General features: G+C 50.5%; 1 protein-coding gene across 1 annotated transcript in view; it reads left to right on the forward strand.

Moving 5' to 3' along the window:
* Positions 1 to 13,996, forward strand: part of POU2F3 (POU class 2 homeobox 3) — a 68,167-nt gene that overhangs the window by 41,283 nt on the left and 12,888 nt on the right. Inside the window, exons 3-6 of the mRNA XM_026505555.4 lie at positions 7,261 to 7,365; positions 8,571 to 8,673; positions 11,172 to 11,254; positions 13,576 to 13,758. Coding sequence (XP_026361340.4) covers positions 7,261 to 7,365; positions 8,571 to 8,673; positions 11,172 to 11,254; positions 13,576 to 13,758 — 474 coding nt within the window. The remainder of the gene's footprint in view (positions 1 to 7,260; positions 7,366 to 8,570; positions 8,674 to 11,171; positions 11,255 to 13,575; positions 13,759 to 13,996) is intronic.

A 13,996-nucleotide genomic window follows, 5' to 3' on the forward strand; every position in this document is an offset into this window, starting at 1 on the left:
AAGCAGGGGGAGTGGGAGAGGAAGAAGCAGGCTCCCAGCAGAGGAGCCTGATGTGGGACTCGATCCCAGCACGCCGGGATCACGCCCTGAGCTGAAGGCAGACGCTTAACGACTGCGCCACCCAGGCGCCCCCCCTATGTTACTTTCCTTTGGAACGCACTGTAAAATATACACTGGGATGGGGATTTCATGGCGTGGCTGAACCTTCTCTTTCCCCTCCCCACTTACCTTCCTCATAATGAGGGAGGGAGGGAAAGAGCAAATATCAGACCCCTGGAGTAAATTCCTATATGCCAGGGAAAGACAGAATTCTGGTTTCCAAGCCAAGTACGTTATCATCTCTAGTAGATGTGTGCTTTATCTGGACATAAACCTCACCCCGTGCAGTAATCGAGAACTTGGAGTGGGGCATTTTCTTTTGATGTAATTTCATTAGAATAGTGGGATTAAAGTTACTGCTGGTTACGGCAGGAGCCAGGGTAGACAAGGACCATCGGAGTGATAGGAATAGAAGAATGAGCCACGCCGCAGTGCAATGGAATGAACTGGTACTGAGTGGGGGGTTAGGAGACCCGTCCTAATGGGCCCTGGCTTGCTTGCAACTCTAGCCGCATTGCCCCAAGCAACTTATTAACCCCCTCTGGGCTTCAGGAGTCAGAGCTGTAAAATGAACTGTCTGGACCAGGTGATAGCTACATTTCCTTCCAGTTCTTTCTTTTCTTTTTTCTTTTTTCTTTTCTTTTCTTCTCTTTTCTTTTCTTTTCTTTTCTTTTCTATTTAGGGTGCCTGGGTGGCTCAGTCAGTTAGCATCTACCTTCAGCTCAGGTCATGATCCCAGAGTCCTGGGATCGAGTCCCACATCGGGCTCCCTGCTCAGCGGGGAGCCTGCTTCTCCCCCTCCCTCTGCTGTTGCCCCTGCTTGTGCTCTCTCTCTGTCAAATAAATAAATAAAATCTATAATTAAAAAAAGATTTTATTTATTTGAGAGAGAGTGAGCACACGAGCAGGGGCAGGGGGAGCCCGATGCAAGGGCTCCATCCCAGGGCTCCAGGTCATGACCTGAGCCGAAGGCAGACATTCAACCGACTGAGCCACACAGGCGCCCCTCCTTCCAGTTCTAATGGGGAAGGAAGGGAATCAACACTGTTGAATGTCTGCCTTGCACCTGGCACGGCCTGCTTTACGCACACAGGTGAGAGTTATGTTTATAAAGAACTGTGGAGTCAAATCGACTTGGGTTGAAATCTCAGCTCTATTATTCACCAGCAGTGTGACTTTAAGCAAGTTTCTTAATGTCTCCAAGCCTCGATCTTTTCATCTGTGAAATGGGTCTGGTGACAAGCATACTCTATGCTCCCAAGTGTGCTCCCACTCTCTTTTATACATAATGAATTTCTTAAGTAGATTCCATCTAGTTTCCTTCCCTCCTTTTGTGCAGAAACAGCCTAGGCCTAGAGAACCAAACGAAGTCACTGAATATCAGATCACGCAACTAGTTAGAATCAGGGTTGGAACCCCAAGGCGGGACTCCTGGTTGATCCTGAGCCTTGTGATTGCTTTCTGGATGTCTTTTTTTTCTTTCTTTCTTTTAAAAAAATCATCCCCTGCCCTGGGAAGGACAGCAAAGTCCGTCTGGGATCATCAGTGCAGGTACGTGCAGAAGCTCTCGGTGTGATGGCGAACAGCATTCACTCACCAGACACCTCCCAAGAACAGCCGCTGGGCTCAGGAACCGCTTTCAGGGTTTGATTTGGAGACCATGCTCCGTGTCTCTTCCCCCACCGCACCTCCTACCTCCTGCACTCCCATTTATTTGGGGGCAGAACAGCTCTCTGTGTGGGCAAGTCAACCGTTCCGTGAACTCCTCCCTAGACAGTCGTAGCTCTGGGCTCTTCTCCACCAGGTGGGCTCCCATGAGAACCAGAAAAGTCTGATTCAAAGGGGATCTGGGTCAAAAAAGAGAGGTCCTGTCAACCCACGGGAAGGGAACACCATAGGCATCTCGGGAGGGCTCTGAAGGAACGCAGTATGAAGTTGCTCAAGTCCTGGGCACCAAGAAACATTCGTGAGGATGTGTCCTCCGTGACGGCACAGCCCCTTCCCAGAGTTATTAAACTTGAATGCACGGACTTCTGTGCCAGAGGGAGAAGAAAACTTTTATGGGTTTAAAATGATGGGGTTTTTCACGCATGTGTCAGCACTAGCAACGCTAGGTCTTAAGAACTGAAGCCAAAGCATTAAATAACATGACTGATAAGCTCGTTGCATTTCCAGAGTTGGCGCAAGCCAGAAAAACAAGGATGCCTCTTTGAAAAGTTTCTTTCCAGGAGCTGGCAACTCCAAGTGGCCCAGGCTTCCTAAGAAGCTCCTAATTTATTCAAGGGCCCCTGTCTCTTCTTTTCCTTTGTCTAGAAGTTTGATGTAGTCAGGAAGAAGATCCCAGCGTCCATGGGCAAAGGTGCGTCTAGGCTGGTCTGTCGTAGGTCTGACCAGAGACCAGGCAATGGGTGAGGCCGTCTCCCCAGGCTCTTCTCAGGGGTGTCTGAAGAGGCCGGGAGTCTTGGCCTCCCAGGGAACAACCAAGAACCAAGAGGCGAGTCCCCCAAGCAAAGGTACAGCCAACATCTCCTGGGGGACTCTCAGCCTTGTTCACTGAGATGCGCTACCTGTCTGCCCCCTTCCACCGCTTGAAATATATTTTTAGGATATTTTCATGAGCAACGTGTTCGCTGCCAACCCTTTATAGATCAGTTACAAAACAGAAACTCTTCCTTACTGCTCGGGAGAAGCGTAGAAGGGGGGAAAGAAAAAAAAAGTCTTGCCTGTAATTGAAGGCAGGTTGGGAGATGTTCACGCTTTGAAATTCTCCTTCTTGTGAAATGTTTATGAAACACTTTCCACAAACGAGTTATGCAACCAGAACAACAGCTTTGATCGTCTTCATCGCCAGTGATGTGTTCATTAGCGTTGGGCTGTTTCCCCCAGAGAGAACCATGTGAAACTGTCATGGGAGGGGCTAAGGAGGCGTACCCCAGCACCCCCCTGCCCTATCACATGACCCCAGAACAGACGGTACATAAGGAGGTCCACCGGTATGTCTGGGCCAGAACACCACCTTTGCCATCACCCATAGTCTACGCCATCTCCTATCCCTGCGAAGTCTGTAGTACTGTTTTGTAAAAAGAGCACCAGGAGAAAGTCAGAGGAGCATTCCCTTAAGGGACTTTTGCCAGTGTCTTGTTATGTAACTTCATACCCATCTCTGAAGCTCCCTGGGCCTCCGTGAGATGGGAAGGTAAATACTCGTCCCCACACACCACCCCCCACCCCCGGCTGGGAGACGAAGCCAAGTAGGAATGTATGAAGGCTTCCAGCTCCTCAGAGGGGGCTCTCTCCTCCCAGAAGGAGGCTGCTGCTTTCTCAAGCAGGTGATGTCAGAGAGTTCATTGGGATTAGAAGAGATAATCACGCACGATGACTTTTTACCTCCCTGGTCACTGCCCAAGACTCAGTGTAATACCCGTGCACAGCACAACGGGCGGAGAAAATTCTGAACTAACAAACCGTGTCTAAGGCATGGATGGGATGGTCAGTGGCTGTGATAGGACAGAGCCCTCCACGGTGGCCCATGTCCCCAGGGATTAGTCCATCCTGAGCAGGGCCTGGAGAGAGATTTCATTCGTGTGAGAAGAACCACCAAAGGGACCCTAGAGACAGTCTTCGGGGTTCCAGGCAGGCTGTGGGTTTTGGTTGGGTTTTCACAAGTACGGGGGAAATTGGATTTTCACCCAATTTGCCTCGGGTTCTCACATTAGAAGTCAATGGGATTCCAACAGAAGCCTCTCTATCTCACCATCCAGATCCACAGCCAACACCCAGTTGCCTGGAAAGGCTCCAATCTTTTCCATTCGACCGCAGTGAAAGGGAGTTTTTGATTTGGGAAGGGCTTTGTTTCTTAATTTCGTAGTTTCTTAGCCCGTGGACTCTTAGAGAATTGTCGGAGTCTGCTGGAGGCTGGAAGAGCCCTGAAGTGTGCCCTTTCCTCCCTTCCTCTCTTTCCGAGACCCACCGACCAAAGCAGAGTTTTTAGAACTTGTCCTCAAAAAAGGAATCTCCTTCAGTGTCTCTCGATTTGGTTCGTATAGGACTCTCTTCTTTGGCGGTTACCATCAGCAGCTCACACCCAAAGGCTAATGAGGGATGAAAAATGAAAGAAGAAACATGTTGGTGAAGCAAGAAGTCAGGAGAATGACACCCGAGGTGGGGGGGGGGGATTGCCAGAACACCCAAAGGGATTTTCTGCTATCAGTCACTTCATTTTTAGAACTGGGAGGTCGGCAGTGCCCCCAAAAGAGTTTGGAGGGCAATTGATCCAGAAAGCAGATGAAAGGGTGCGTTTTCTTTTATGATGGTGCTGGTTTCTGAAATTAAGTGTTGCAGGAAGATCTGGCACTGATTCTAACAGATAGCACTCAGGTTGGAGGCAAAGCACATGTTTTCAAGCTCTGTCATAGTTGCACCTTCTTATCTCCATTGCGCATAATGAGTCTATAAAGGAACCCTGCCACTTGCCTCCGAGCTGGCGCCTCGCCAAGCCGCCCGCGGTGGTTCCACCGCCGTGGCTTTGGCTCCAACTTTCCACGTTCTCCGTCTGTCCCCCTTCCTCCATCCCGCCTCACCATTTCCCCCCGCCCGCTGCCGCCCCTACCACCATCACTGCTGGGGTGAGCGGTGCATTGGGGCAGGAGGGGGATCTAGAAGGGAGATGCGGGGAGGGGAGGCTGGCCCCCAAAGGCTTTGCTTCAGTAAAAATCTCTTAGAGCAAACCTTAAGGGTGGTGGTGGTGGTGGTTGGTGGTTTTAAATAAGTAGTCTTATCTATTCCTAGCTTTTTTCAACCTGCTAACAAATGTTTCCCCGGAATCTAGGATGTGAAAACTCTAATTTCTAGGGGAAGAACTAGGACACCAGAGCTGCTGAGACAGAGATGCCAAGTGTGGGTGGCAAGAGCTGAGGGGCACTGGGGGGTGTAGGGATGGGGGCTGTCTTGGAAATCCCTCCCGCGTGGCCATGGCTTTAGAGTTTCCAGAAAGTCTCAACTCTCTGCCCCCACTGTGCTACTTCCGGTCGCTCCTCCTCTCTGCTTCCAAGGCTTCAGAATAGGTCTCTTTAGGTGAGAGAAGAGAGGAGCGATTTGGAAAGACGGCCCCTGAAAGAAGCACGCTCTTACTAATTTGGGGGTAACCCCAGCTTGTTGGTGCTGTGGAGGTCCGCTTTACCTAAGAACATCACAGCAGCCTGGACTCGTCAAGTCTGCCAAAGGCACTCGGGAACTGGAACATCTAATTCCATTTTTGGACTGGAAGAGAGAAAAATCATGTAGAATCATAACGGAGAAACCGAGTCTCCTATAGGCAAAATGATGGCTGGAGGTTACATAGTAAGTTAGACTCGGGGTTAGGACTGAGAAGCAGGGTCTAGCTCACCGTTCAATGTTCTCTTGACTGTATCCCACTGGAGACTATAGACAGATGGGTTCTCTTTACATCTTTTATTCAGTTAACTCACATGAATTCCCACTATGTGCAAGGTACCACGTTTAGGACACTGGCTCTTTTCTTGGTTTCTGACGTCACTCGGGATCTTCCTAGCTCTCCAGCCAAAGGGAAAGATTTCTTTTGTGATGCAAAGGCCATTTCTCTGCAGCAGTGAAGCACAAATGAAGCTGTTAGTCTGAACCTTTAACTTGGATTAAACTAAGACAGGAGAGATTCTAGGGTATCGGTGACATTCCCAGCGTAGACCAAGAAAATGGTTTAAGCAGGACATCTATAGCCAAGAATTTCCTTCAGAGGGTCTCCCCAGTGTCTTTTAAAAAGTATGGTCTAGACTCTATGCTCTTTGTCATATTCTATGAATTCAGTCTCTTGGCCCCCCCCTCCCCAGTGGACTTCCCAAAAAGCTGCCAGAGGGTAGTTTTTCTCTGGGTGGGAGGAGGGGTGGGTACAAATAGCGTTTCCTGCCCTGCCCTTGGACACCTGGGAAACCCACAGGTGGGTGGTTGGTGTGCTGTCATCCAAAGGTGGTGGAGAGAGGCTAGAGAGGGTTTTGAAGCCATCGCAGGCCCCTCGGGCGGCAACTGCAGTAGTGACTATGAGGGAGACGTGTTCCCGCCTGTAGGGAGATAGGCCAAGACCGTCACCAAAGCCACATGGGCGAAGAGGGCTGGTTGCAGAGGCAGCTTAGGGAGCAGAAGCTGGATAGCTATGGAAAACAAGTTGGGGATAGAAGGGAAGCTGGCCCCCAGACTTTGGGATTTTGTGGACCAGGAAAATAAAAAACAGAGTATGGGGAAGATCGATAAAGGGTTGCCTGTTTTTTTTTTGTTTTTTTTTTTAACTTAATAAGGTGGGGAGTTTTTATTTATTTTTGTTTATTTGTTTTTAAGACTTATTTATTTGAGAGAGACAGTGAGAGAGTGCAAGCAGGGAGAGGAGCAGAGGAGAGGGACAGAGAGAATCTCAAGCAGTTTCCACACTGAGTGTGGAGCCTGACAACGGACGCTGGATCCCACCACCCATGAGGTCATGACCTGAGCTGAAACCAAGAGTCAGACGCTCAACCAACTGAGCCACCCAGGTGCCCGCGAGATGGGGAGTTTTTAAAATACCGTTTAGGGGGTGCCTGGCTGGCTCAGTCAGAGGAGCATACGACTCTTGATCTCGGGATTGTGAGTTCGAGCCCCACATTAGATATAGAGATTACTAAAGAAAAAATAATAAAAAATAAAAATAAAATAAAATACCATTTAGGATCAGTATCATTTCATAAAAGAAATTCTAACATCTCCCCCAAGGGAAAAATAAAAAAAGAAGAATATGTCAGAATTGAAAAGAAGTGTTTAAAGTCATTACAATAGGCTTATTTTTTTCTCGTCTCACTGAGGAAGAGGGTAAATTGCACTTTGTATCGGCACAGCCCGCGAACGGTGCTAGGGGATGATTGATCTGTGAATCCCTCCTCACCCGCTTACAGATCGTTACCCAGAGCGCCACTCGCCTCTCTCTGACCAGCCGCCCTGGGCGGAAGGGTGCAGGCAGGCAGGAATATTAGGCTGCGGGCCCGTAGGCACTGTAGGCACCGAGCTAGCTCTTCACTCTCTGGGCTTATCACTCATCCACCTTGACCTTCCCCAAGTCTCCGTTTCTGCCTGCCTGGGGGAGGCCCAGAACTGATGCTCTCCTCCTGCCTCCACTTACAGATCAAAACCGAGGACCTCAGCGATTCCCTGCAGCAGACCCTCTCGCATCGGCCATGCCACCTGAGTCAAGGACCTGCCATGATGCCTGGCAACCAAATGTCCGGGGTAAATGCCAGCCCATACCAGGGAGCCCTGATAGTCTCAGAGGGCCCGTGAGTTTGATTCAAGCCTTTGCAACATGCCTCACCTCCAGACCTGGCTCTCAGTGAATCCAGATGGGTCTGAAATACCGCCCTGCAGGGAATGGGAGGAAGGGATGAAGGCCTGGGGTGAGGGTGGGAAAACAGGAGAGCTCTCTTAAAGGGGGAGCCTGGCTACCTCTGCTTCTCCGGGACAAAAGGGAGCCGATCTTGCCAAGACAATGGACCTGGCAGCTATGGGGCTGGTGTCCGCCAGCCATTTCGGGGGAGCCCTGTGATGACAGCCACTGCTACAGATATAGAGCCGTTCTTCTCCAGTGAGCCCACTCTCCTCCCTCAAGCTTTTGCATCAAAGCCAAACGAGAACAGAGTGCTGTTGGGGGAAGAAAGAGGCACCCTGAAACAGTAACGACAAATGTCTGAGAGGGCGGATGTCCATGTGGCCAGCCCCTCTCTTGGTCTGGATTACCTGGGGAAGAAATACCATCCCTTTTCTAGAACTATTTAAAATTAGAATGTGCATCCATTCCTCCTCTTCTTCGTCCAGCAGGGGTTTACCCCGTCTTTGTGCCCCGAGCCCTGCGGGTCTGGATCTCCCAAGCATTGGGATTGGTATTTCCCCTTTGGGAGCTGGTGGGAGGCACCCAGGGGACACGGACTTTCTGTCCAATCAAATTGGTTATATTAAGACCTAATAACTTGCTCCTTCCTCCAGGAAAGTTTCAGGCCCAGGACGTGGCCAAGACATGACTTTCAGCATACTCAAGCGGCGTGAGATTAAAAAAACAAAATTAGACGATTGGGATTACATGTCATTTCTAGGACGAACCTCTGAGAGCTGGGAATGCCTCAGCCTGTGCCTCCAACCTTTACAGTCTAGTCGGGAGGCGAGACTGACAGACACAAAAGTTAAATAACAAAGCAAAGCTGAAGTACGCTGGGCTGCAAGGCACTTCTTGGCTGGGTACGGGAGCTGAAGCAATGCCAGCATTAATGGGACAGCTACTACGTGCCCGGGGCTTGAGCCACGCAGGGACATAGGCCTGCCAACAAAGCCTCCGAGTCTGGAGACCCCATGGGACAGATGGGCAGCAGGCAGATGGAGCCAGCAACCCCGCCCCCCCCCCCCCGAGTGTAAATTCTGTGATGTTTGTGTCTCCCCATGTGCAGGACATGACCTCCCTCCATCCGCTCCAGCAGCTCGTGCTGGTTCCTGGCCACCTACAGTCTGTATCCCAGTTCCTGCTATCTCAGACCCAATCTGGGCAGCAAGGTAAGAACCCTGGCTGGCGTTCCCCACATCGGCCAAGTCCAGCAAAATGCGCCTCCACTGCCTGCTGGAGGAGGGACCCCAAGTGTGGGGCATGGGGTGAGTGGCTCACCCCTCTGGCTTTAAGACAGCCTGTCTACTTCGGGGCCTGAGGAAGGGACGCCGGCATTGCCCCTCCAAGCAGAGGATCCTTCTCTGCTTCTCCCTCTCGCCTTCCTCAGTTTCCTGGAGGTGCAAGGTAGCAAGGAGCTGGGGGCAGGGGGAGGGACGGCAGCACAGGGAGGAGGCGCTCCTGGGGATCTGCAGTAAGGGCAAGTCCCAATTCCGTGGAAATCCTTCACCACCTCCGGAAAGCTGGCCGTGACTGTGGGTAGGGCTGCAGTGCCACCCACAGGCTCTAGAGGGTTTTCAGGTGTTCTTGGGCAGGGAAATTACTGCCAGAGGTCTCCTTGGCCGAGAGCAAACAGATTAGAATATTCATCATAATAGCTAGTATTTCTAGAGCGTGATATGCTGGGAGCTCTGATGAGTAAGTTTCCTGACATTTTTCAAAATAACCTTCTGTGGTAGATAGTCAAACTATGTCTCCGGTGACATAATAATGTTCCATAACAGTTTGTCTTAACACCTGTGATCTTGGCCATTGCCCTGTACAGCCTCTCCCTCCCTCATGTCTACCAACTGGGGCCAAAGGGATGGAGGAAGTAGGAGTTTTCCACTGTATGAATCCCAGGAAGAGGCTTTGGAAATCCGGACTCCAACTCTGTCTTCCGTCCCTAGCACCTGCCCGAACTACAGTCCCTATCCCTAGGTCCCACGACATCTCAGAGCATTTGTATAATAACGAATAAGAACATACTTGAACCTTTATGTATTTATTTTAGTCAAACAATGTCTATCATACTCCAGGAATAGGAAAGAGAAGGTAGTGGTTAATTCCCTTCCTCCTTAGAAGATAGTGATATCAGGGGCGCCTGGGTGGCACAGCGGTTAAGCGTCTGCCTTCGGCTCAGGGCGTGATCCCGGCGTTGTGGGATCGAGCCCCACATCAGGCTCCTCCACTATGAGCCTGCTTCTTCCTCTCCCAGTCCCCCTGCTTGTGTTCCCTCTCTCGCTGGCTGTCTCTATCCTGTCGAATAAATAAATAAAATCTTTAAAAAAAAAAAGAAAAAAAAAAAAGAAGATAGTGATATCAAAATGGCCCAGACAGAAACATATAACCAATGAGGACAGTGTATGATGCAGGGGGAAAAACGAACAAAGAAAGAAACAAAAACCCCTCAAAATTTGGAGTCAGAAAACTCATTGGTTAAATTTTTTTTTTTAATTTTAAAAATCACTTACTAGCTGTGTGTCCTTGGGAAAGTGAACCTAACTGCTCTGATAAATATAGAATAAAATGAAACAAAATGGAATAATAGTAAAAAATAGAGTAAAATTCTACCTCGCAAGGTTATTGAGAGTTATTTGAAATAATGCATGTGAAAAGGCTCTGTGCATTTCAGAATGCAATATAAATGTTAGATTACTATTAGTATTCAAGCCTCTGACTCCCAGTTCAGAGCTCCTTATAAGAGCTTTTTGTTTACTTTAATAAGGAAAAATTAAGGCCTGACTGTTACAGACTGGGGGTGGGGGGCGTAAAGGTCAACCACAGCAGGTCCATACATCAGTGGTCCCGAGCAGCTTAGGGTCAACAAAGACCCCAAGGTTCGGGTTTGGGCTGAGTGATTGGGGTGACCTGCTCCATTGTCTGCTTTGGTAGCTTGATGGCTCCATTCCCACCACACGAGTGAGAGCTCCTAGCTGTGGCCCTTCTGAGAGGGAGGCCACTGTCATGACCAGCAACGAGGCAGAGCCCTTCGTGGACCATTTTCCCCGAGAGGGAAGGAGAAGGTGGTCCTCAAGCAGTCCAAGGATCGGGTAGAGGCCATACCACCAGATGGAGTTTCCAGAGCCTTGGCCCCTGGTTTTCCCTTCTCTCTCTGCCCTTCCTCCCTAGTATAAAATGTGGTCATTCTGCCAAGAGCCCCTGGCCAGTGGAGCCGTCTGGCCCCATCTACTTGGTCTGGCATCCTTGCAGGCTTGCCCGGACCTTTGTAGCCTAATTCTGCAGGCACAATGGAACTCGTCAGCTCCTCAGCTCCAGCGGCCTTTCCTTCCCTGTTGGATTCCTTCAGCCCTGGTTATCAGATCCCAGAGCAGCTGCCTTGCGCCTCCTCGGCCCGTGCACCAATCCAGGCTGCCGGGCAAGCAGAAGGACTGGTTTGGGGATGGCTGTTTACACATTCATCCCAGTGTCACCTTTACCTCCACCTGTGTGTGGCAATGCTGGGGCCATGCCTGTGGGGGCCCTGTTCACGGGGCTTGGGGTGGGTTGAGGGACCTGAAGACGTCGCAGGGGGTGGGGACAGTCATCTCGGTTCCAAAGCTGTGGAGCACATCTTTCAGATGGCCTGGATTTTATTTGTTTGTTCCTTTGTCCCTCCCCTTTCACCCAGGTCTGCAGCCAAATCTTCTCCCCTTTCCACAGCAACAGAGCTCTCTCCTCCTCCCGCAGACTGGGCCTGGCCTGGCGTCCCAGGTAAACAACCACATTCTTCCTGTTTCCTCCAGGAATACCTCAGGTCTTGACAGAGAAGCTCACTGGTTTCCCCCACCCCCTGGATGGTGCACTTACCCCTCTGGGAAGAGGGACTAGCAAGGGATTATCCCTGTTCACACATGGGGAATGCAAGCCACGGCCATGAGACACGATTGACCCAATGCCACCCACGGAGCCAGAATTAGAGCCCAGACATTTCAGCTCCCGGGTTATCCTGCTCTGTAGTGCCGGCCCTCCACTCCGGCCCCAGTCAGGCCCTGGCTTCACTCACTCCCCTGAGGACCAGGGGCCAGCTAACTTTCCAGGGATGCCGTGGTGACCGCCAGCCCTGCCACTGGGGCTCTCAAGCCCCAAGGAGGAGACCAGAGTCCCATAGGCCTGATGTCCCAAGACCGCAAGGCCACAGTCTCTCCCCTCTGGGTCCCTCTTAAGACCCACTGTTCTAGACTGCCTCCTGCAGTGCGCACATGTGTGGGTCAGGAGGTCTGCGATCTGCGAGAGGGGCAGTTTGCAGAGCTGCCATGTTTCCACCCAGCACCCAGTTGCCCAGTAGAGGGCACGTCTCCTCCGGCCAGATGCAGCCTCGTGCCAGCTGTGCGGCTTGGTAAGAGTGGCGGGAGCTGCATGGTAGCTGCCTCTCCTCCCCTCATCGGGGTGCCCCCGTGCAGTTAATAACCTGCATGGCTGCAGGAGATGGCTCTGCAGGGACAGACGTGCAGAAGAGCTGGGAACAACCGCAGAGCCCCAGTGTCTCTTCTCTGTGCTCAGCTGCCCCATGGATTACGAAGGGCCCTGGCTCTAGAGGGCTAGAGAGGCCACCGAAGGCATCTGGAAAGGGAGAGGGTGCCATCTAGTGGCTAATAGGAATGGGGACACCGGAGTCCTGAAATCTTCCAATTCCTCCCGAGGACTCAGAATCTCATCATCATAGATTCAGGTCTGGAAGAGATCTTACAGAGGCCTAAGATCAACTCTCACATCTTACAATATAAGAAGCAAAGAAACTGTTCAGAAGGTTATTAAGATCGTCCTGGGCAGCGGTAATAAGGGACTTGCTTAGGGTTATGGCAATAAGAGTAGAGAGGAGGGGGCGAATGGGGAGATGTTTGGGGAAGTTGAAGGAATGCAGTTTGCATCTGATTGGATGTAAAAGGGGAAGGAAACTCAGTATTTGTCAGATTACAGAATAAATAAATCAAGGAAAAGGAAGTCTCAGGAGGGCTGAAGCATTGCCCTGAGCGCCACCCCACCATGCAAAACAGGATCAAATCCATAAGACTTCCGAATCATTCTGTTCTAAAAAAATCCTTCACCGGGGAAACAAGTCCTTCACTGCTCTTTGGTCCTTTTACCTCCCTCATCTTAAGGATGTCCATCTGAGTGGTAAATCTGCGTGTCTTGGAGGAGAGAAGGAGGAAAGTTAACCCCAGTCTAGGAAAAGAGCCAACTGGGAAGGGGAGAAAAGAGGGCAGACTCGGACCACGTTGTCCACATGGGCAGTGGCCCTGGGACTGGACACGATGCCTGGCCCCCTCGGTCTGGGTTTTGCTTCTTGTGGAGTGATGGATGTCTTCAAGAGTTGGATTCACTCCTGAACCCAAGAGGGCACAACATGGACTCTAGGTTTTAGGGTCCATTTCTCTATGAAAATAAACTGAAGGAAGACTACATCCTGACAACCATAAATGAGATCAATCTATCTTTAGATGGCATTGAATACTGCTGATTTAAAAACAAATAACAATAACAAAACACTCTCGTGAATGAAAAGGATGGGTTAGAAAGTATAATGGCCGTCACAAGAGTTTAAAATTCTATGGAAAGTCTATTAATATAACAAGTCTCAGATGTCCTCTGTTATCTTCAGTTAATGCCTGTTGAACACCTCAGTTACTTTGCTTTGTGGAAAAGAATAGGCAAGGCAAACAACCTTTTCCCCCCGTCCTTTTCTGAGATTTGTTTTTGGAATCTTTGTAAACAAGCCAGCTAGCTCCTTTTACGGTGGAAAACGGAAAGAAGGAAGTTACCTGCTCATAGTCAAACAATGAGTCATAGCCTAAAACCCAGAAAGGCCACCTCCCCGTCTTGCACTCCTACTGTTTCTACCCAGCTATTCCAGCTATTTGTTGTCCCTTCATAGAAACCCTCAGTTTTCACTTCCACATCACTGGAAAAAATGGGAATCAAGAGTACCCAGGGGTCTGTCATCCTCTAAGAGGGCCTGTTGGTATACAATACCAGAAAATGCCATTTGATCAGTTGACAATCCGTGGATCTGTTCAGCATGTGTCCCCTCTTAGGCAATCGGGCGCCCCGGGCTGCCAGGATCTTCTTTAGAACCTCATCTGGAAGCGTCACCGCATCTCCCAGTGCCCAAGCACCTACCCAGCTCCGGAGGGGCTGACGAGCCCAGTGATCTGGAAGAGCTGGAGAAGTTTGCCAAGACCTTCAAGCAGAGACGCATTAAGCTGGGCTTCACACAGGTCTGGTTTGTGGGGAGCCGGAAGGGATTGGGTTGAGTGAGTGGAGATTGGGCTTCCTGAGTGGACGTTTCAGGAGCAACCTGAGGTTCGATGTATTTGGGGCAAGCCCATTGTGTCCCTTTGGTCCCAGAGAACAGGGCACGGTTGTCATGGGTAAGGAAAGTGAAGACATTGCTGGGGGACAGAGGAGGAATGAGAGCCAGGCAAGGGGTTAGGCACATGGGCACGGCCCCCTCGG

The sequence above is a fragment of the Ursus arctos genome, unplaced genomic scaffold (genome assembly GCF_023065955.2).
Source record: "Ursus arctos isolate Adak ecotype North America unplaced genomic scaffold, UrsArc2.0 scaffold_22, whole genome shotgun sequence".
In the NCBI taxonomy this organism is placed as follows: domain Eukaryota; kingdom Metazoa; phylum Chordata; class Mammalia; order Carnivora; family Ursidae; genus Ursus; species Ursus arctos.